The following is a 22,881-nucleotide window of genomic DNA, read 5'->3' as shown; positions in this document are numbered from 1 at the left end:
GAGGTAGCAGTTGGGGGTTGCAGACCTTTCATATCATACCTGCCAGGCTACTAAGCCTTTTTTGCTGTTCTGTGGTAAAGGAAGAAACAAAACAAGAAATACAGAACAAATGGGTGAGACATAAACAGCAAGTGCTCTGGTGCTGCATTTCTGACAGGCAAGAAATACACTGTAGACAGAATGGCAGCAGCTGCTGAAGAGAATCTGTTTTCAAGTACCCTGCCAAAGTGACAGCCCACAGTCTCTTCTCCACACAGCAGCCTTGTGGAATAACATAAATCTCGTGATGCAGTGACCAATATTATTTACAAAGGACTTTTTTTTTTTTTTTTTTAACATCAGAGAATGAAAAAAGTTGGACAGAAGACAGTTTGAAAAACAGTAAAGATTCACAGAGTCAAACAACTTGTCGGCTAACTCTGTTACCCGTTAGCATGAAGTACATTTTGAAGCAATAATGCTGAAGCACTTTGAAAGGATACAGGAGAGAATCAAGTCATTGCTGGTGCTTGCTGAGTCTCATCACAGTCTACTGAGCCACAGATTTGGTGATTTGCACACAGACACAGCTTGATTAAGGCTTTGATTCTCTGAATGCTCCCCTTGGTTTAGGGTCTTTCCTTACTGAGTTCTCATACCGAGACATTTGTGGTATCTTCCAGCATGTTTGACCACCCTAAAGTTGATGTTCACAGCTGCTTTCTAAAGGGATGCCCAGAGGACTTGCCCAAGTCACAGCTGGGAATAAACCAAGAATCCTGAGCTCTCTGTTCTCTGCTTTTTCTATTCCCTAGCAATTAATCCTTTCATTTAAAGCATGAAAACCATTTGAAAAGAATAAAGGATTTTATTTACATACAAAAATACAAACACTCTTCAAAGCTCATATTGTTAATGCAAAGATTCAAAAACTTTAATATATTAATCACACCTGTTATATAAACATAATAAATCATGCCATGCAATGCCTGCCCAGGAAGTAAGTGTGCTGTGGGGTGGCATGTGACACTTGCCAAGCAAGTCTGCAGTGGGTAACAATCCTCCAGGATTATGCTGTTTGCTAGCAGAACCCACCTTTACTAGATACTTGTACTAAGTAGATCATCTTGGCAAGGGAGAGCAATATTTCTCCTCACTAAGCGCAGTGCCCTCACCAACACCTATCAGCTTTCTTCTTTAACCCTAGCACTTCTACTCTGCTAACCACCAATGGCAAGCTGCTAGTGCACATTATGCTCACATGATAGCTACTATCACATGAAACAAACCCCTATATGCAATAGGTAAAAGGGTTAGCAATCTGGACCTGAAAAGCAGATGGGAACTACCTCCTTCAGGGTTCACGCTTTTAAGCAGGCCATCAGGATAGGCTGCTGTATTATGAGAAAGGAGGAAAAGATGAAAGTAAAGGATGGTCTCAGCTTCTGCCATCATGTTCACTTAGGAGAATGATGTTCAGTCACTAAGGTCTCCTGACAAGAACATGTGTTTTAAAGAGTAGATGCTTGAGAGCTCTTTCCTGTCTTTTCCTCCATAGGGGAGAGTATATAATGGATTAATAGACTTTTCATTAAAAAAAAAAAAAAGTACTTTTTACATGAAGAGGAGGAAAAGGAGGTTTCATTTTCACTTATGTCTCTGAGTAGGAAAGAGAGCTGCTGATGGATAGAAGTGGAAAGAGTAGGAGGTATCTACTTCACTCTCCTGCATGACCAGAACCAGCTTGCAAGTCCCAGGCACACATCAGCTAAATGAGTTTTTAACTCCTGATCTTGTGCTCTGGAACTGTAAGCAAAGGCCAAAAATTTGTAGGCTTCTCAGAGAAAGGGTTGAGCAGAGGAACAGAACTGCTGGCACCAATGAAGGAATGAATATAGATGCCTTCAAAGTTCCCAGAGGAGGGAGCACTGGAGGAAACTAAGACATGAAACTAGCAAAAAAAAGGGAAGAGGAGACAAGTACTTAGTGCAAAATAAAAACAAAGATTAACCAAGGCACCAACAGATTGTGAAGGGAAGATACCCTTACCTTGCTGCTAGGAATGAGAAAGAGGATCTGAAATGAATTGTTTATAAACATCGATCTTATTCAGGTGGCATTACTGAAATGCAGTATAAAAAATTCTGAGCTCTCTCATCACAACCGACTAAGATGAAGCAGAAAAAAAAAGGATATAGTGTAGTTTTGGCGCTTCAAATGCCATTACTTGTTTCTAAGTCTCTGACAGCTTCACATCAAAGGGTCTTACATGCTTACAGATTAATCAACTAGCAGATAAAGCATAAAATAGGACAGTAGGTGATGTCTGATACAACAGTCACTCCAAAAACAAAGATAACCAGCTCCTTAAAAAGCAGGCAATAATCTGCTGAGGAGAAAGAAAGTCACATTATACATCTGGAAAACTAACTAAACTACTGCAGATCTCAGATGCCAGCATTAAAATGACCTTAAAAATTCTAATTCAGAGGGTATTTCATAGCAGATAAGAGGAATTCATTTTAAACCTCATCTTGACATGAAGGAATTGATTTCAGCACAAAACATAATTAACCATTCAGGTGAATGTGGATCATGAACTAGTAAAAATTCTTTACATGCTACAAGACCAAACAATTTTTAATAGATAAGGTCCATAAAGTTGAAACCAAATATGAATCATGTCAGCCAGGACAGACATGTAATAGACAACTAACATCTGAGAACCACTTTAAAACACTGTTTAGTGTTAGAAATTAGAAATTTGAATGCTATGCTTGGATACAGCCTAGATAGGAATGGAAGCATAATGAACGATAAGAAACCTTCAACACATGAAAAGATGGAAAACTAAGAAAACGTATACCTATGAGTAGATACCATATGCTCAGAAATGGAAGAAAGTGACAATGGAAGAAAAAGAATTAACAGAATGTCTCAGACTCAAAAAGAGGTTTTGAGGTACATGAACAATAAACAGAAACCTAGCAATGATCTTGTTCTACCAAACAGACACAGTGGAACTGTTAATAAGAGGGCAGAAAAGATGACACATCTGATTACTCTTTCCATTCTGCATTTGGAGGAAAAAATAAAAATAAAAAAATCTGACATTCTGCTGCCTGATGAAGAAATCTTTCCACTTCAACAGCAACTAAGGACTACGCTGAATGACAACTGAGGTCAGATGCTCGAAAAGTACCATCTTCATATAAGTTGTAATGAAGAGTTTTAGAGCAGTATTCTGCTCTCAAGAGAGCAGCTCATTGCACCATTAACATTCATCCTCTGTATGTCTTGGAATACAAAGGAACCTTCCTTTTCCAGGACAAGCAAGAAAGCAAATGTTGTGACAACCTTTGAAAAGCATTAGTGTGATGGCTGGGACTTCTATTTGTCCAGTTGACAATAATGCCAGGAAAAAAAAAACAGCAATGACTTATATGTGATTTTACTAATAAATACATGGCATGACACACAACAATCAGTGCAGATTTATGACTAAGATGCCTTGTCAAACCAGTTCAATATGATTACAAATTTGACTAAAAAAGACTGAAAACCACACATAAGAATAAGATACGGGCACAATCAAGTTGCTCATCAGGTGATTATCTATATTGCAGTCAACAAAAATGTGATGAGAGAAGGCTCTTCAAACTATCGGGATACAATATTGTGCGTGCTACTGGTCAAAGTAAAGACAATCAGACAGGACAAATCAGTAACTCTGAAGGTGATTAGTTAACGGAAAAACTTGGTATCAGTTGTCTCAGAGCCATTGTGTGTGGATCATCATATTTTACAGATTTGTCTCTCATGCTATTAAAACCTACAAAGAGAAAATATTCTTGTGTGGTACACACTGAAATGCTCCAGATTTAATGCAAAAAACAACCAAAAGAGTATCCCACCTCAAGATAGTGAACAAAAAGCTTTGAGATAAAAAAGGATGCCTCAAATATTTTTTCCTCTTGAAGCGGCTGAGGAATCCAGACACCCTCATTCAGAAGCACATAAGCAAAGCTGCTTCAGATGCTGGCAAAAAGGAAGAGATCACCCACTCATTACCCCTATTATCAGCTGGGCTACAGAGAAGATCCTATTTTCAAGATCAAGACTGATATCTGCTTTAAAAATACACTAAAAAACCAACACATGAGAGGCTGCAAAGCAGCACATAAATGCATGCCTGCAATTATAGAATGACTACAATATGAGGAGTGCAGGCTTTGCCCCTATTTCCTTATTTTCTTGTTTTATTTTGCAAAAGGTAAGTCATAGCATTGTAGACTGGAATCTGTCTGTTCTGGAGTTTCCTAACTCCACTGGAAATCAAGGCAAATTGGACTGCATTGCTGTGGCCTTTTATAAGCTACTCTCCTCAGTGACCCACAATGAGCTAGGAAGCTGGGGAATGCCAGCCATCAGGGGCACTAAAAAGGAGAAACAAAGTTTCCCTCTAATGCCAGAAGCAAAATGATGCAACTATTCATTCAAAAAGAGATGCTGTGAGGCAGAGAAAGGTTTAGATGAGTAAACACGAGAAAGCAATGCTCAAACAACATTGTTTTGCTCATATGTAAACCCAGAGCTTTAGGCCTACTAGAGTTTTAGTTGATCTAGTTATATAGGAAGAAATTGCCAAGTTCAAACTTATGGGCAAATGGATTATTTACTATTGGGTAAATTCTGCTGAGAATCAGAAGTCAAATCTCTCCCACAGTAACTGAAAATATGGCTGCTTTCACACTGCAGTAGCTGAGAAGTACCACAGTCCCTTTTCCAGGTGAACCTACCTCAAGCTACCTTGCTCCTACTGACACATGTGAGCATACACCCTTCCCACCATGACAGGACGCCTGATGGGGGACAAACTGTTACAACACTGCAATAACTTACTCATATGTCCACAGCCTGTTGTAAGCCTCTCCCCCAGCCTCAGAGTGGCTGGGATCCACAGGTTTTAATTAGGAAGAAATAGGCATTGTCCCACAGCTCTAACCTCTTACTTGCACCTGTTGTATGCTCCCCTAACTACAACTTTAAGTTTTGCTAGCTTTTAGTAGTCTGTACTTAATTGTCCATGGCACACACATTCCCCAGTTTCCTGTAGCACAACAGGTTGCTCAATTTCAGCCACAAATATCTAATTGGATGTCTCCTTACCTCGATTGTGCTGCAAGAGGACAATAGTAGGATTGACGATTGTGGTTGAGGGATAGGCAGAGGAAGACTTGTTGATTGAAGTGAAGGAGGTTGGATAGTCAGTGCCAATGCCAGGCTGGGGCACTTCATTTAGCACAGGACTTGGGTCCTGAAAAGGAGAGCAACATATCAGCAGCATGCAGAAGGCTGCTACACTGGGAAAATCTGGAAAATACCCCCCACATTTTAAGCTGAATGAGAAGCACAATCACAGCAAATTTTAGTAAAACAGGCATAAGCATGAGTGTTACTCTGCTCCCTGTATGTACCCTCCTCGCTGTTAATGCAATTAGTTTGCTAAGGCAGTACTATAATTATTTGGTGTTGAGTTTCACAACTCCAACCCCAAAAGGAGGTACTAAATTAATACAGCAAACTCTCTGGAGGAAACACAGGGTGCCAGAAATGAGCGTATCTCATTTCTGAGGCGGGGGAAAACACGGACATCTTTCCCCTGATATATACACACACAAACCTTTGTTTTGAAAATATTCCTTTCAGAGCAAGAAATCAGGCATGCAAAACTCATGCAATTCTGTAGTGAAACAGTATTATTGCAGCTGGTTTGGTAAGTAAAGTCTGAGAAATAAGTTCAACACTGTCACTCAGGAGATAGTATAACACCTACCTGGTTCAAATAATGAAATTAAAACCCCAAAACTGACGAGAACAAAAAGCAGGACTGTAGCAAGGAAGATACTCATCATGGCTTTGCAGCTGGAGCACAGACAGCAAGCTGCTCTTGTTCTCTTAAAGCATACAGCTACATTATTTGCTTATTTCAAAACCACCTTTGGTATCACTACAGCTCTGGTTGTTCTGTAGAAATACAGGCTGTGTCAGCAAAGAGACTTTAAAAACTAGTTCATCTTTGAAAAATCTGAGTCCAGGGATACTATGCTTTTGTTGGTAGTAAGGAGAAAAGATAAAGAAGGGACAATGACTAAGACTATGTCAGTTTAGGCTGAGATTTTTCATATCTTCTTAAGGAATTCAAAGACACAACTACAGTTAATTGGGAATAAGCATCCAAACAAAAAAAGTATGGAACAACATAGCATATTTCCACACTCCTACTTCACTGCCAATCTGAAATGATGCAGGCCACTGATCTGCAAAACGGAGCTGAGCATTCAGGGGGATTTTCATTGATACTACTACTGATAAATAAATAATAATAAAAAGAATATGTGCAGAATAATGCTCCAGAAGAATTCCTACTCCTGGCTTTTCTGGCCAAATGCAACCCAGCGCCCTTCATATCCACCAGCATCAGGGGAAAGGACTTACAAGATCAGGCAGGGGGATGAACAGAGGACAGAGTGAGGCCTGGCACCAGTGCTTGGAGATAAATCATTAAGAACTTGCCAGAATCAGAACAAGCATCTACAGTCCATCCAACCAAGAGGGGAAATAGGAAAGCACAATCCTATTCTGATGGCTGGAGGTGATCTTGCTCCAAGCAGCATCTGATCTTCGTGGACAGAAGAGAATCAATGGTCTTCAGAAATAGATATCCCTAAGAGAGATCCCCAGCCCCATTTAGCTGGCTGTGATAATATTTCAAACAATGCAATTTGGGAAAAGGAGTGGGAGTCAAGGAGAAGTAGGAGAGGTTTGATCTTCACTTTGATAACTAAAATATAAAGAACCCCTGGAAGACGGATGTCAGATAAGGACAGGCTCAACAGCCCCACCTGTCACTAAAGTTGGTGAACAAAGATCATCAGAATCATTGTGGAAAACAGCTCTGTGACTACATGCCTGAAATGAGCATACCCAAAAATGTTTCAAAGCTCTGATCTCATGAAAATCAGACGCAACAAAATTTCCACTCCTCCTCTCTCTGCTGAATTCTTCTGTAGCCTGCAGATAGGCTCCACTAAACAAACAAGAACACCCAAAACAACCAACCAAACAAAAAACCCAACCAACCTCCCCCCAAAAAACAACCAAACAAAAAAAAAACAAAAAAAACCCAAAACCAAACAAACCCAAATCTGACCCCCCAAAAAAACAACCCAAAACACCACAGACAAAACCTTCAAACTTTTGTTGCTCTCTGCAGTAAAAACCCCACTGATTCCAACAGAAGCAGGCCAATGCTGAGAACTTTTGAAAGTATCATCCTGGTTGCTCTTTTGCTTCTTTTCCTCACAGCTGCCTGTTTGCTAGATGCCTGTAGAGTCAGAGGGCAGAAAAGGCATCGTGATGAGAGGAGGGGGTTTCTGCTGAACTTCTTGCTTGTCCAAAAAAAACCAAAAACAAATGGTGGTTGTAAGGCTTCCAGTACAAGGAGGGTCAGGTACTTTTTGCCTCCTCTGCAACTTCGACTTAGAGCTACTTTTAGTCCTTGTCCCTGAGGACTTTTTAAAACATGCGATGAGCTTAAAGATTAACAAACACCTAACCCAAGAAGAACGCAGTAAATTCCAAGTTACAACTGATGTGGATCGAATTCTTCAAAATTTCCAAAGACCAGCAATTTCAAACTGAAGAGATACTCTCTTGCTTATCTATCCCGTAACACCTACACACTTGGAAGACTCTTAGCTCAGTAACTGATACTATTGCTTATAGGTCATTGGATACTGGCATTAGTCTTATACTGATTTCAACAGGGATTTGTGTGGGAAGCGTACAGTGGCTCCAAGTGCAACAGAAAGCGAGCCCTAACCTTTAACTGCTCTGCTGTTGCTGCTTTCAAAATTATTCAGACACAATTAAGGATGCTATTAAAAGAGCCTGAAGAGATGAGTTAGTTGCAACTATTGTGTTTATACAGAATTAATTATTCTGAGCAAGTCCTGTGAATACTCTTAATGTGTGCATCACCTGCAGAATGAGCACAACAGGAGACAGTCAAATATTCTTGCAAGAAGTCAACAGAAGGTTCAAAGCTGCACAAGGCAGGCAACATGCATGCACTAGCACAGGATGTAAACAGGGTTTCAGTTGTCATGCTGTTGGCAGGGAGTGAGTCATCACTCCCCTTTCAAGTTTAGTACTGCAAGGAGAAAGTAATTTTTATCTGGGAATACAAATTTAGGAAAAGGGCGAGGAGTGTACTTGGCAAGCTTACTGTACGTGAGATGACTCCAGTAATTTCAGGCTTCAAGCCCCTGTGCAAAGTCCCTGTGACTGGAGGGACAAGTGAAGGTGGTGATGAGAAGAATGCCAGTTTCGGGTAAACAGAGGGTAATGTGCCAGATGAGGAGGGTGCTTGGTTATGGTGGGAGCCCCTCTGGAGATGTGGGGGAATGAAATCATCTAGAGTCGGAAAAGTCAAGGGTGAGCCAGAACGAACAATCTCAGGGAATGTGGAGCCTTGCCCGAAAGGAACCAGAGGTGGCGGTGGAGTGCTGGAGCTGCCTTCTTGCTGTCTTTCTGGATTAACCTGGAGGAGGGGGACTACTATAACCCCAGGCTGAGTTGTGGTGGTGGCAGTAGCATCCTGTAGGAAACAAGGTGTTGTTATGCAACAGGGGAGACTGATACTTTAGTCTAATGCAGCCATATAGTGCCATGCAAGGATGCACCCAAAATGATACAAAGCCCCAACAGATTTTCTTTCCTTCAGAAGACATACTTCAGTGTTGCAGCCCTGGCCTCTATGAATACGCACAGCTTTTCACAAAGATCTTCCTTCCCTTCACCACCCCTCTTCTCCAATTCTGTGCTGTGAGGCATAAATGCATCCACCATCATTTGAGAAGCACTAACAATCACGTAACAAAGTTTGCTTCTTGTACACCTCCCTAAAATAGAAAGATCCTTGCCAGCCCAATCCAACCCCTTACAAACACCATACACACACAAACACATAGATGAATATTGAGGGGACACACATGGGGTGTTAATTATTATGAAGTAGAAGACCACAAGACTCAAGTGGCACAACAAGTGCTCAGAAATTAGGTAGGGAATAAAGCATCAAGGGAACATTGTAATGAATTAAAGAACTGTTCACACGGCTGAAAGAAAACAAGATTATGGAGAAAACATGTACCATGCTGCGTCCCATTGCCTTGTATGGTGCCTGTCGCTGCTGGGTAAGATAAGGCTCTTTTCTCATCCTGTCCTCTGTGGCAGCTGTGCTCTGGGGCTCTAGCACTCTGTCCCTCACAGCTTGCGGAGGTGATGACTGAGTCCAGGAAGGTTGGCCCGCACCATAACTAACTGCGTCTTTACTGAGGACAATGTAAAAGTACGGCCTGGGAGGAATAGGAGGAGGAGGAACAGCAGGAAGAGACTTTCCAGTGTCTGTTACAGAGGAAACAATGTCGGTGGCTGGTGCCAGAGTGAGCTCAGCACCCAAACTGGTGCTGGCTGCTGGGTCATGTGTGGTGCCAGTGGAATTCTCAGATGTGGCTGAGCAAGTGTTGTTAGATAAACAAGCTACATATAGTTTGCTGACCTTTTTATTTGCCTTCGTCTCATGACTGGAATTCATTCCAGCCTTACTACTGGGATCTGCCCTGTTGGGGTTGTGTTGTACAGATAATGCACCTGACGAGGAGCAACTTTCCAAGAGTGGCTGCCCAGCATGCACCTCATCTTTGGGGCCTGGAGAGGGAGAATACCCTGCTGGCAAGCCTTGCTTCCCACTGGGGACCATCCCATAGGGGGTAGGTGATGAGAAATAACACCGTGCACTGGCATTTGGTGATGCACACTGCTGCGTATAAGGCTTGGGCGCATTCAGGTACACACAGTCCATGATGGGCACTGGCAACAGGTTGGTCACTTTAGTGTCAGTGCGAGGACGCCATGCAAAGCTTTCCTCTTTGGGAAGAGGAGGACGGGGAGGAGCAAGGGCCTGCCCAGACAGTCAAGAAGGACGAGAGGGAGAGAGAAAGCAGCACCAAATGGAAAGAATAAGGAAGGAAAAAATAAATAAATTCAAAGAATTAATTTGATCATTAGAGTTGGGTTAAGCAGGTTTTAACACAGCAAGAACAAAAACGCAAATACAGTATCTGGAAGGCTAGTGCAGAACTCACATACATCACTTGCACACTGTTTTTCCTAGCACTGCTTACTGCAGCATACAAACTTTACCCAGCTCTCAAATCCCTGCCTATACGTTCCTCTCTCTTGGCTAATTAAGTCTCAGTGCTGTATTGTTTCAAGAGGCCTGCAGAGCAACACCCACCATGCCCCTTGTGAAGCTAGAGTCAAGATTTAACATCCTGCCTAACAAAACCCAGGCTCGTGTCTGTATAACTAAATACTTCCCACTGGAGACATCTGAATCACTATGCTAAATTCAGAGCTCTAGGCCATCTCTGCATGTTAAGTGCACTGCTGAAAAATGAACACTGCAAAGTTTCACAAGTGCTAATGAAAGCAGACATCATGTGAATATTATAGACTGCCACAGCTGGCTAAGTAAAAAGTCAGCATTTCTTCCTTCTAAAAGCTAGCTGTTGAATTCTCTTCAGGATTTTTCCATCCTGAAAATGCTTTCAGGAAGACAAGAACAATTAAAGTTTCATGATGAACTGAATTCATAAGAATTTGCCTTCAGAATCAAGATCACCAACAGAGAAATCCTAGTAAATAATAAACAACTTAACTGGTTTTAGTACTTTGCAACATACAGGTTGCTAACTGCAGAAATGCCTGTCAACTTCAACTCCAACTCCAGCAATTTGTTTCTGAAAGCCAAACCGTTTTGAAGTAAAATAATTCAGCAATAGAGCAAGTTTTATTTTATTTACTGCTTTGTTGCTAGTGGCTGAAAACTATAAACTACTGAAAGGAAGAGAATTAAAACACCCACCTAGTGAACAGTAGCTCCCTGAATTCTTGAAATTGAACCCTCTGGAGACCACAAAATTAGGTTTTATCCTGTTGTCATATCTTTATAGGCAAGGGCTGGCTAAACCACTGCTAAAATGGTCAAAATCAGAAAATGAAGATGCCTTAACAGCCTGCAATATTCAAACCTGACAAATATACCTCCTTTATAATTCATCCACATATGACAACTTACAGCCAGCATGTATTCTTCTTACATGGACACAGACCTAGAACAGCTTCATAAAATTACAGCTGCTGCCCCAAAAGCTACTGTCCTCATGTTGCAACTCTTTCCTCCACTTTCCTGATGCGTAAGAGAGAGAAGAATTGGGTTGGTAAGTGCTTCTTCTGAAGGGCTTCTGCTTCTGGAACAGGCTCATTCCTTTTGATTCCTTAAGAACAGTAGTTTCAGCCTGGAAACTTCAGAATGCCACCATATTTCCCTAAGTTAGGGGAAGCCTCACTTTCCTGCTACATAGTATTATCAGGAAATAACAATTCACCTAAAACTGCTGTTTTCCATTTTCTTCCACTTCGGCTTATTTTGGACAGCAGTCCTTGAAACTCCTATAGAAATCACTATGTGCAGCAGTGTTCTCTGTGTTCATCGACAAGGTCGATAATGGACTATAGGACAGCTGTAAGTATCAGGCAGTAAATGGGTTTCTCCTCTAGGGTGGTGCTCCTTCTCATGCCTTCCTGCAAGTTGTGCCCCCTTCCACTTTCACGTACCATTTCAGGAACACTGTCCTGCAGCATTGCTATAGGTCCCTGATAGAGAACAAGGCTTTAAAGAAACTCTTGTTTCACATGGGAAAGTGGTTTCTAATGAAGGGTTTCCTTACCAGTTTTGAGACTGTGCAGACCAACTGCCCAAAAGAAAAAGGATGAAGTTACTCTTCTCTTAACAGATTGACTTCAACCATTCAGCTTCAGGTACAAATAACCTTTCCCTTGTTGGCTTCTATCAGTTACAGTGTTAAGAATGAAAGGCATTTCCCCAGTATCTTGTTTTTAATTTAACAATGCTTTCAACCTGTAGCAACCTCTAGGAAATATACCAACATAAAATTCAAAACAGTACTAGATGGCTACTTCACCTTTTTTCTTCCAATCAGATAGCGTTGTCCTCCTCCTTCATCCACCAAGGAAATACTGTGGCATGCCTGAACACACAAGCTCCACAGCACTCTGGTCATACCAGTGTTGCCCCATTTTAAAGGGAGGAAAAGTGGAGGCAAGCTGAAACTTACTGAAGTCTGCAGCAAAGTCTGGAGTTCGCCCCAGGGATCCTTACCATGAATCCAGCGCTTGAACTCAGAAGATCACCCTCAGAGTCACAGAAGAAAGGCTTACCTGTGGCTTGCTGTCTGAGGAAAGGTTCGGACGCACACTCCTATAACCCTTGGCAGCCAGAGAAGATGGTTGGGCATCCCCATTGGCATCAGTGTTAGACGATGACCTCCAATCATCTGAGGGGAAGGAAAATAGATCACAGAGAATTCTCTCCAGCTACAGTACAAATGAAAGGAGGGGACTCTTTTTTTCCTCTTCCCCCCCCCCCTTCTTTTTTTTTTTTCCAGGCAACAAGAAATACTTCCAAGAAAGCAACAGAAGCAACAACATAAGCAGCCAATGTTTGTACCTGTTTCTGGGTTTTCTGGCTCCAGACCTAAGCATTTCACAGAAAGGAGGGATGGAAGAGGTGGGGGTGGAGAATAGGCATAGAGGGGAAAAAAAAAGGGGGGGGGGATAAACCGTTACATTTACAGAAAACATGTACCAATTGAAGTTAAGAGTTGAGCTACTTCATTTCACACACAGAATGCTTTCTGACAGGGCTGCCTAATTACCATAGAGACCAGCCCTAAACATGATGCCCTCCTTGTTTATGACCTTTGTAAACACAAAGCAATTCATTCAGAGCAATGAAGAAACAATTGTTCATTGACATTCTTATTTCAGAGGCAAAAAGGCAGCCCAGCTAGCTACTTTCTAAAGCTGCAGCTTGACATCCAGGCACCACAAATTACTGGAAATGTAGGGATCCCCTATTCAGCCATAATACAGGCTACAAAGACGTAACTAGCCTTATCAAATTCACTATGTGTGATTAACTGAGACAAAAGATTGCTAACAACTAGATCAGGTTTTGCAGCCTAGATGTGTGTGCATGAACGGAGTTACAAAATACAATGTCACTTTATAGCCCAGTTTCTGCAGCTACGTGCACTGGTCTCATCACCTATTTACCCACTTTCCCACTGGGCTCCTCCCTACCCCTCTACCCATTTTGCTGCTTAAGTTATACACAAAAAGCTCTTCCAGCTCCAAAGTACATTTCATAAAGCAATTGGGAGACTAAGCAAAGGAAGTATTAATGAGCTGATTTCCATAGTAATGGGCTCATTGCCATTCAAGCTGCTGGAAATTTATGAAGCCATCAACAAAAAGGAAAGAGGCAATTGTGGAGGGTAGGAGTGAAGAAACAGAATGGCAAGCATGAAAAAAGGGTAGGTCATAGGTGGAGCAGAATAGGAAGAGAAGGCAGAGCAGAAAGCAGCACACTGAAGCTGAAATTAATGAAACTGCCTTTCCTCCAACAATACAATCATAAATGACGTATGCTTTGCTTTCAAGAGTAAGTTTGACCCCCCCTCCTCTTAACTGCATCGTGCCCTTAGGACTTCATCCTCTCTGCCAGACCCAAAACACTGGCCAGATTTGTTATGCTTTGCCTGTCTCCTGTAATTAAGTAATTACACATCTGCTATTGAAAGACGGCACAGCTCTCTGGGGACACTGTCTGTCTGGGACCCTATCCCCATCCCTTGACAACCCAAGTGAATGCTTCAGTGGCAGGAGCACCACCCGCCCTCTTTCTGTTAACCTTGTGTCTGGGATAAAAGGAGGTGACATAGGCCTGCCAGGAGAGAAAAAAAAAAAAAAAGAAAAAACATCTGAGAGTTTTATCTGAAAGAGGTTTTTGTGCTCCTGACAGCAAAAGGGAGCTGTAAATAAACTTAAGCCAAAGAGTCAGCAGTCATCAAACCGGCACTAAGAAAGAATAGGGTTCAGTCTCCCTCCACTGGCCTGGTTCTTGCATGAGGTTTCCAACCATGCTACTGGAATTTGGGGCTTTCAACTGTAGCTAAAAAAGAGTCACCCCAAGACCCTGGACTGACCTCTCTTGAGGTTAAGATATTCCAGTTAACACTCCATCCACTTACTTTCAGGTTGCTCGACATTCTTAGGACATGGCAAAGTGATATTCTGATTCTCCTGATAGGCTGGAGATGCCCGGAGAGTCACAGCTCCTTTTCCACTGCAGACTCTAGTGGGATCTGTTTCTATAGGAAATGCACATACACAGAGAAGACATATTGAAACAGATGGTACAAAACTATTAGGATCCATCACAGCTCTATGGAATAATTTTAGCATGGCTGCCTCTGGGTGAACCAATCTAGTAATGTTTATGCAGATGAAGATTAGCTCTGGATTTAAAGCACGGAGAAATCAAAGCAGTTTCACAGTCATGTAACTGATGAATATAGAAGTAAGTTCGGAGTCAGTGTAACAGAGCTAAGAAAGGAAGAAAATTGGATGAGTGTTTGAACCAAACTTCACAGGCCCATTTGCTTTATTTGGTCAGCTTTGTATGGAGATATTATACCAAGAAGGACATTCTACCATTACACCTCTAGTTCTTCTGTTGGGATGTCCCAGTGGCATAAAGCAATACGATTTGTGTGCTGAAGCATTAAATATGTCTTTTGTGCAGGACTGAAAGAGAAAAAAAAAAATGTCTTATGACCACTGTTGGATAAAATCTTGTAACTGTGCTGAGTATAATCTACTTGCCATCTCCCCCCATTTCATGGCAGTGTTTCATCTTCTGACATAGGAACCAAAATCCCCCAAAAGAGGAGATTCAGCATATACGCACTCAAATCACCCTGTGAGCCAAACGCTAGATCACACTAGCACCCTTGCTGAGGCCCAATTCAGCACAGCTTCTGTGCAGCTTTACCTTTGTGCATTTCTGTCCATGGATTTGTTTGGTTTGGTTTTTTTTTCGGGGGGGGGGTGGGGGTGGGGGGGTGGGGTGGGTGTTTGTTTGTTTTAAATCTGCTATCATCCTTTAAAGTCATAGCAAATCAGTACTTCAATGTTATCTTCTTCCCCTTACTTAAAATCCTTCCAGAAAGCTGTTTCTGCTAAGATACCTATAGAAAAAAAAAAGCCTCTCACTTATCTAAGCTACTTCCACAGGAAAACACATTGCCTCCCTTTCTCACGCACTATTACTGACCCTGTAGCTGCCATCAGACTTCACTTTGACCTATCTAAACAGAGGTGCTAGTCCTACTATGCAACCACACAGGGAACCTGAAGAGGTACTGAGCATATACACTGTGTTACACCATGATGATTTTTATGGGGTGAGGATCATACTGTCTCTGCACACAGATAGCATTGGTCGGTTAAGCCTTCAGACTGAACAGAGCAGGCAAAGGCTGCCACTCATTGCCTAGACAACAACTGATGTCTGTGCAGATCAATATTCCCTGGCTGACTCCAAGAAGATAACGCCCCATTAAAATCACACCAGTACAGTGCCTATAGACCACGATAATGCCTCAACTAAGGTTAAAAAACAGGCCATAATATAAGGAAACATCAGTAGTGCCAGATGAAGAACAGCAGTAGGGGGAAAGACTCAATCAATGCTGAACTCACATAGAAAGTTCTCTATGCTGATGTCACTGCAGTTCACGCTTTTACGTGGCTTCCAATGCTTTAGACATTTCACAAAAAGCAGTTTCAGATCCACACTTACAAAAGGATGGAATAAGTACAGAATCAGAGGATACTTTCCTATAGTTCAGCCTTTAGTTAATTCAGGCAGCACAGAGGCAGCCGGGGTGAGGGGAAAGACTATCCACAAAGACATATCAAATGCTCTTCATCCTTAAATATACCACATTTGCCCTGACACCACACAACTGATCATGCCTTAAGGTTACCCACATGCCTGGTAAAATAGAAGTTGACTTCTCTGACTGATTTTTGCATGATCCAGATAGGGTCAGGATTCCTTTTGCCCAAGAATCCAGTTCTATCATTCCCATACACACAGCACAACGCATCCAAGGACTCTAATGGATACACTCACACCAGAGGACAAAGGTTTAAGCTCTGGCAGTCCAATCTTGAGATCACTAATTCTGAGGCATGGACACACTGTTAGGGGTCACCAGGCCTGATTTAGCCAATCACAAAGAGCACAGGGTTCTCTCATGCTCCTACACCTAGATTCCCTTCACAGGCACTGGAGAAATGGAAACACATAAAGAGTTCAACATGCCATAAATGTCTACATCATATTGGAGGAGGATCAAATTTGGGAATCAAAGTACTTTATTTTCACACAACATACTAAAGCTGTATACTGAATCAAAAGAATAAGAAGGAGGAAAAAAAGTGTTCTGAACTCAGAAAAATGAAAATGTTCTGAAAAACTTTGAAAATAAAATATTGTCAGACTATTTCAACTTGGGAGAGGAAGACAAATACTTAAGATGTTGAATTCCTTCACAATTTAGGCGAGATGATGGAAAACAAAAAACTGAATCTCTCACTACACAAATCCAGCAGATGGTAATAAACATGACATTAGCACTATACTAGTCCAACAGAGCACATGTGTGACAGATCAGGAGAGACAAGCAGTATCAGCTAACTACTCTGACTCTGCAAATCCAGCAAAGTACAAAAATATTCTTCTACTTTTAGTGGGAAAATGTGCTTGAGGAGGGGGTGACATACAGCCTAACATCCTTATTCATCTGTATAAAGATTCTGTGAAGTCAGTGTACATACAGAAAACCAAAACCATCCAACCAATGTTGAACTATGCCTGAACCTGTAAAATACCATCTCTGACATCTATTCACTTTCATAAAGACTAAAGATATGCAGGAAACATTCTCTGGTTCATCAGGAGTTTGGTTCAAAATGAGGCTGTAATAACAATATTATTCATAATCAAGCATTAGTTGAAGAGCTTACAACGATCCCAGATTCAAGCAGACACAATTATGTCTGCAGAAGAGCAGCATAATTGAGAACAATGTACTGTGCCATTAAGAGCTAACTTTATTACCTACTGATGAAATCTACAGCTCTGGAAACAGTGAGAAGAGCATGAAGCTGAAAACTAGCCAAAGCACACGGGTGAAGCAGAAAGATGTATGGAGGAGGAGGAGAGAGAAAATGAGGAGGGAATGATGGTAAACTAATGCATGGCAGGGGGAGGAAGGAAGAAGATACCTGTAGGCAGCACTAGGTGAGGAGAACTTTTCACTTTCTTCACAGGGATTATTTTAACGGCAGAAATAGAGCGTGTACATAAAGGGACATCAACAGCTGCAAACACAAAAGTGTAAATGGCACATCCAAAAAGGGAAGAGCAGAGTTTGGGAAGCATGCCACAAAATTTTCTAATGTACTTGGAGACACAATAGCAGGAAATTTCAAATACAAAAGCAGTCCAGAGAGCAGTGATGCAACTGTTAAAAATATCCCTTCATTCGCCCTAATTCAGGACATGTCTGTTTTATGCTGCATACAGAACTGCTTACTGAATTGACTAACTGCTGACTGCCACTATGCTGCAGGCAAAAAGAATCTGGAAGCATTAGTTCTTTAGAAGCCATCAAAAAATTTTAGTATAATCAGATAGAGAGATACACTACATGCAAAAATAAAAATGTTAACATTAGTATGACTCAGTTAAAACAAAAGTGAAAAAACAAGGATTGAAAGGTTGAGAGAGGAACATTAGACACATTACATAAATTCTGTATTTTACGGCACATATTTTATAAGTTCAGCAACAGAAGGAAGTGAAACGTGAAATAATCTTAAAAATTGTTCAATGCCAAAGGGTAGCATCGAAATACTTATTTGAGAAAAAAGTCCATCCCTTTAAACAGTAAGTTGAAGAAATTTCTACTGGCATCCATCAGCTAGCACACTAATTATACTAGATGTAGTAACATACGGGAAAACCATACATAGCACTGTGCAAAATTCTAGCAATTGTTACAAAACTGCCCAAACCAGGCAGTGATTGCTCTCTCTGACTCCGTACTGCAGCTAATGGGTGGGGGTGGTTTTTAAAAAAAAATGAGGCAAAACTACTCAGAGGTGAAGCTCAACAGGATCTGCCAAGATAAACATCTTGTAAATCATGGCTCCCCCAGAATAACTTGAGTTTCGTTCTCGATTTCTTCAGAGCCAGGATTTTCTCCTTTAAAACCTATTAGCTTTCTGCATGTATTAAATGAAAAATGCTCGGTGCTTCCTCACATTCCATGCCATCCCTCACAGGTCTGCAAAATCAGGAGTAAGAGGAACTACATTTCTAATACTTTACACACCGATTCTGAGCACTGGGCCAGCCCAAGAGGCATCCACATCAGGGTGGTGTGGACACCCCCTCTTGTGGCAGATCTTTCTGGTCCCTGGCAAAACTGGAAAGCGCAGACCACCAACCTAGAAGAAAGCTCTCAAGGCTCTCATGGATGTGGGAAGAGCTTGGTAGAATGTTTTCAAACCTCAGAATCATAATTTTTTTAATTGATGGGATTGTTTTAAATTATTTTTTTTACAGATGAGCAACACAGATCAAACTCTGTTTTCCATGCTTCTTCCTGAGTACTTGGAGGCCTTGCAAATACAATAGATCCCAAATCCAAACAGCCTGTGGTTTAGGAAACAATCCTAATTGTGTTTTACCCTCTAAGTGACTGAATTCATCCATCTACAATTCAGTTAAAATACTAACCACTATAAAAAAAGATCAAAAGAGAAGGAAATTAAACCAGCAGAGAACCAACCTATACAACCGTATGCTCTCAGCCTGCCAAAACACACAGCATCACTATATAAAACTGAATGCTATAAAGCACACTGCAAACCTGCTGAAGTTAACACGGTTTGTTTAGATTTATTTTTTTTTTTTATTACTTGAATGGTTAGCTCCTGCCCTTTAATCCTGGGCTCAAAATTTCATCTCCTACTGAAGTTAACAGGATTCACACATAGGCATCCACAAGCCCATGCTGTCTAAACACACTGATTCACAGGTGCTCACAAGTAACACAGTGCACAAAATATATGAGGAGGCAAAGCCATCCACACCTTCAAGAGACAAAGAACTCTTGTTCAGCTAAGAAAGGCTGCTGCTACTGGCACAGTGCAGCACAAGGCTTTTCTTGTACCAGTAGCCAAGCAAACTAAGTTTGGAAACCGCTGCTGCAGTGACTGTCTAGGGAAATTAACCACATCACGCAGCTGACATGCAGGGGGAGCTGCAGAGATGTCTCTGAAACTCTTAACCCACCTTTTTCTCGTCCATTGCTGCTCAGCCCATTAACAACAGTTTTTGCAACATCAGTTTCTTCGTGTTCTGCAAGACAAATGAAGAAGCAGATTACTTCTGGGTTAAAACCTGTGCAACTGAATTTAACTTCTGACTATGAGGGGATGCCATGCATCAGCACTATTTGATTCATGAAGTATCCCTACTATCTCAGGAGATGTTGCTAAAATCAAGTGAGAATATTATTCCACAGGTCCTACATATCTCACTTCATTATGGTGTCTGTTTTTCACTCTAATTTACCCTGCTACCAAGACAAGCCCAGAAGTTTTCTTCTTCCCAACCAGCCTCCTTTTTTTTTTCTTGAACACCTGATTTTTCCTATCCAGGTGTCAAACTTTGCATTCATCCCTACTAAAACATATCAAATTCAGGGCTGTTTCTTTTTTTCAGGTAATTTTGAATTCTTGTATTATGAAGTTAAAAAAGCCGATGACCTCAAGATGTTTTTAATCATTTTTTGAGCATTATGGGCCAAATTGAAACAACAAACATGAAGCCAAGACACTTTTTAGTACAAAGCCATTCCACTGTCGTCATTATAAGTCAGATTCCCTGAGCTTTCTTGATAGGCTTTGACACTTTTCTGGGAGGCAGAAGAGGAGGCAAAAAAAACCCCAACAAAACAAACCAACACAACAACAACAACCAAACAAACAAAAGCCATAAAAAAAAACACCAAAAACAACAAACAAAAAAAGCCCCCTCTAAGCCCTCCCCCCCCCCCCCAAAAAAAAAAAAAAACAAACAAAGAAAAAGAGCAATTGCACAACAGCACCAGATAGGCAGGAATATTTCTAGTAATAAAAAGGAAGGAGGGAAAAGTGAAGGAGGGCAAGTGAAAAACAACAGAGACTTACCAGAGCTCATTGTGGTAGAGGGTCTTGCCTTTTTCACTTCTTGATTTTGTTTATGTCTGTTTAAAGTGAAAGGCAGAATGGTTATGTTATGTTTCACATCCGCCCAGACAGTACTGGACATGACACTGAACATTCATCAGGAAAGTCCAGGCAATAGTCACAATTTTTTTCAAAAAACTTAGTTTCAAAACCAAAATAGATTTATGTCAACCACCAGTTACATTTTTTTCCTGAAAATTATCAGAAACTAAAGATTATTTTCAGCCAATATAGGTACTACTTTCAGACTTTAAGACTAATCCTCAACTTTAAATCATAAAGTACTGATTAAAGTCCAACATATATATGCAAATCCAGCAAGCTTCTAATAGATAAAATATGAATCACCTTTAAGAAAAAAAAAATCTCAGTGAAACTAAAAGCTTTACGTGAAACCCCTCGACTTAGACTATTGCCAGATTTCAAGGCAATCTGTTGCTCAAAGTCAGTGTCTCCTTTGAAAGACGTTACAATACAGAAGAGATATACTTGTCAAAATGCTTAACTTCTGCACCAACCATTTCCAGTCCTGCAGCGCTGCTTATATTTTCAAGAGTGAAACTTCAAAATTTGAAGCTTTAATCCTCCTGGGACCAAAGGTAGTAAAACTATTAACTCAAGAGAAAAACTTCCAGATGAGGTCAAAGAATTAAAAAAAAAGTCAATTATCATGGTCCTGACAGTCTACACAGGACACCAATGGGTCCTATTCATACTCAGTACCCACTCCTGTAAGGACTTGATATCTGCAGCAAAAGAACATGTTTAAATGTCACATCAGAGATGTTGGTCTGAACATTCAAAAAGCAGCATTTCTAGAAATAGAAAACAAGGCATACTTGCCAGGATCTCTCAACTCTCTAAAGGACCTAGGTTGAATTCAATGCCCTTAAATTTTATGTTTCAGTCTCACTCCCCTCAAAAGTTGGTGCTAAAGATAGTGAGATCAAGTGTCACTACAGTCAGTTAATGGCTTCCATAACATGAATAGAAATAGGTATCTGGAGCTGCAAAATCATGTATAAACAAAGACCCTAATCTGTGAATTATACGGAAAAACTGCTCATGTTAACAAGAAACTAAACAAGAGAGTTTGAGATACTTGTTTTCATGTTACATGAACTGAAGCCAGCAGTGGGACATTGTAGGAGGTGGAAATTGCCCTCAGGGATCTGAATTTGCTCTCTTGCTTCAAAAGTATCCCCATTCTTAACTAGCATTTGTTTCATACCAGCCAGAACATAATGAATATATTCAACAGATACCCAAAAGGAAAGAAAAGAAAATTCAACAGGCAAATATAGTAACAGATCAGTCTGTAAAACCAGCATGGCACCAAGCAACAGCTGCCAACACTTAATTATTTATATTTTCTTTGTTAAAATAACCACATGAGATATACATTATGTGCTGGTGAACATTCAGCAGCATGCAACATAAATCCAAGCTGATCCCAGTAAAATACAGTGTGAAGTGGAGGGCACAGTCTAAAACCAGTCAACAACAAAAGTTGAGCCCAACTTAATGATGTAGGGGGGATGGTGGGATGGTGAAATCTAGTCTAACACCTTTTCAGGAGAGGAAAGAAGAAATACTAGTTCACATGCCCAGGCAATGGCAGAGTCCACTGCTGCTGCAATCCCAGAGCAACACTGGTCCCCTTCCACAATGGCAGTATCCAAGCAATTAAACCTGTGAGACCAAGTTTTTAAACGGCCTGTTTAGAAACAGACCGTTTAAAAAACTCTTTTTAGAAACGGTGACATCACAACTGCCATCAACCTAATTTTCAGTGATTTTTTTTGATTCAAGAGTCTTGACACTGCTTACAGTGATGGCCTTCATTGCATTAAGGAAAGCATTAAGCAAAGAATTCACACCAAAAAGAAGCACAATTATTTGGCCTTAAAAGAACAAATTACTTTCCAGAAGAAGTGATTCAAGGTTAAAAATAAAGTGATAATTAAAGAAGTTTGCTAAAATTAAACTTAGGAGGTGTACAAACTCATTAGAACTAGATCTAGAAAAACACTTTTCCACATATCACCACACTTAACAACTATGGAATTCAATTTAAAATAGCAAGCTTTCAGTGTTCACTTAACTGTGAAACTAATCAACATTATTCAAGCACTCAAACACATACTTAATGCAGGTTCCCATACACAGAATGGATTCAGCAATGCTCAGGGTAAGCATAATCAATCCTCAGCACCTATAGCTCCAGAAACTCCATTTAAAAGTTGATTTTGATCAGCTGAGGATCTGCATACAGATCTGCTGCTGTTAGGTTGAGGAAATCATAGCGCACGTTTGAAGAAAAGAACATGCTTCAGTGCCTTTGTTTGCATCAGGGCTACAGAGTTACTCTACCTCCCTCCCACATGCTTAACCCAAAGCACATACTGAAGTCCTATTAGGCCTATCTTAGCCAAAAGGCTGCTGTTGGGACTAGATACGTGGTCCAGCCAGAGAGCATGTCTGGCTCCATGGCCCCAGTATAGTAAAGTGTTGCCTTCTAACACCTGAGAATTTACA

At 40.9% G+C, this 22,881-nt stretch overlaps 1 protein-coding gene across 30 annotated transcripts in view; it reads right to left on the bottom strand.

The window, feature by feature from the left end:
- Positions 1-22,881, bottom strand: part of SORBS1 (sorbin and SH3 domain containing 1) — a 78,649-nt gene that overhangs the window by 50,214 nt on the left and 5,554 nt on the right. For 9 of the 30 annotated variants that reach the window (XM_062624468.1, XM_062624469.1, XM_062624477.1 and 6 more), the window contains exons 2-10: positions 20,305-20,360; positions 19,406-19,471; positions 17,329-17,424; positions 14,223-14,342; positions 12,638-12,664; positions 12,349-12,464; positions 8,270-8,641; positions 5,149-5,296; positions 40-69 (exon numbers count right to left, since the gene is read on the bottom strand). In XM_062624468.1, coding sequence (XP_062480452.1) covers positions 40-69; positions 5,149-5,296; positions 8,270-8,641; positions 12,349-12,464; positions 12,638-12,664; positions 14,223-14,342; positions 17,329-17,424; positions 19,406-19,471; positions 20,305-20,360 — 1,031 coding nt within the window. Of the gene's footprint in view, positions 1-39; positions 70-5,148; positions 5,297-8,269; positions 8,642-9,196; positions 10,007-12,348; positions 12,465-12,637; positions 12,665-14,222; positions 14,343-17,328; positions 17,425-19,405; positions 19,472-20,304; positions 20,361-22,881 lie in introns of all 30 variants that reach the window. The other 21 variants (XM_062624473.1, XM_062624475.1, XM_062624474.1 and 18 more) reach the window with 5 other exon arrangements.

This window comes from Pezoporus occidentalis, unplaced genomic scaffold (genome assembly GCF_034315485.1).
Source record: "Pezoporus occidentalis ecotype Australia unplaced genomic scaffold, CSIRO_AGI_Poc_V1 ctg268, whole genome shotgun sequence".
Taxonomy (NCBI): domain Eukaryota; kingdom Metazoa; phylum Chordata; class Aves; order Psittaciformes; family Psittacidae; genus Pezoporus; species Pezoporus occidentalis.
This window is presented reverse-complemented; position numbering and strand designations above follow the sequence as displayed.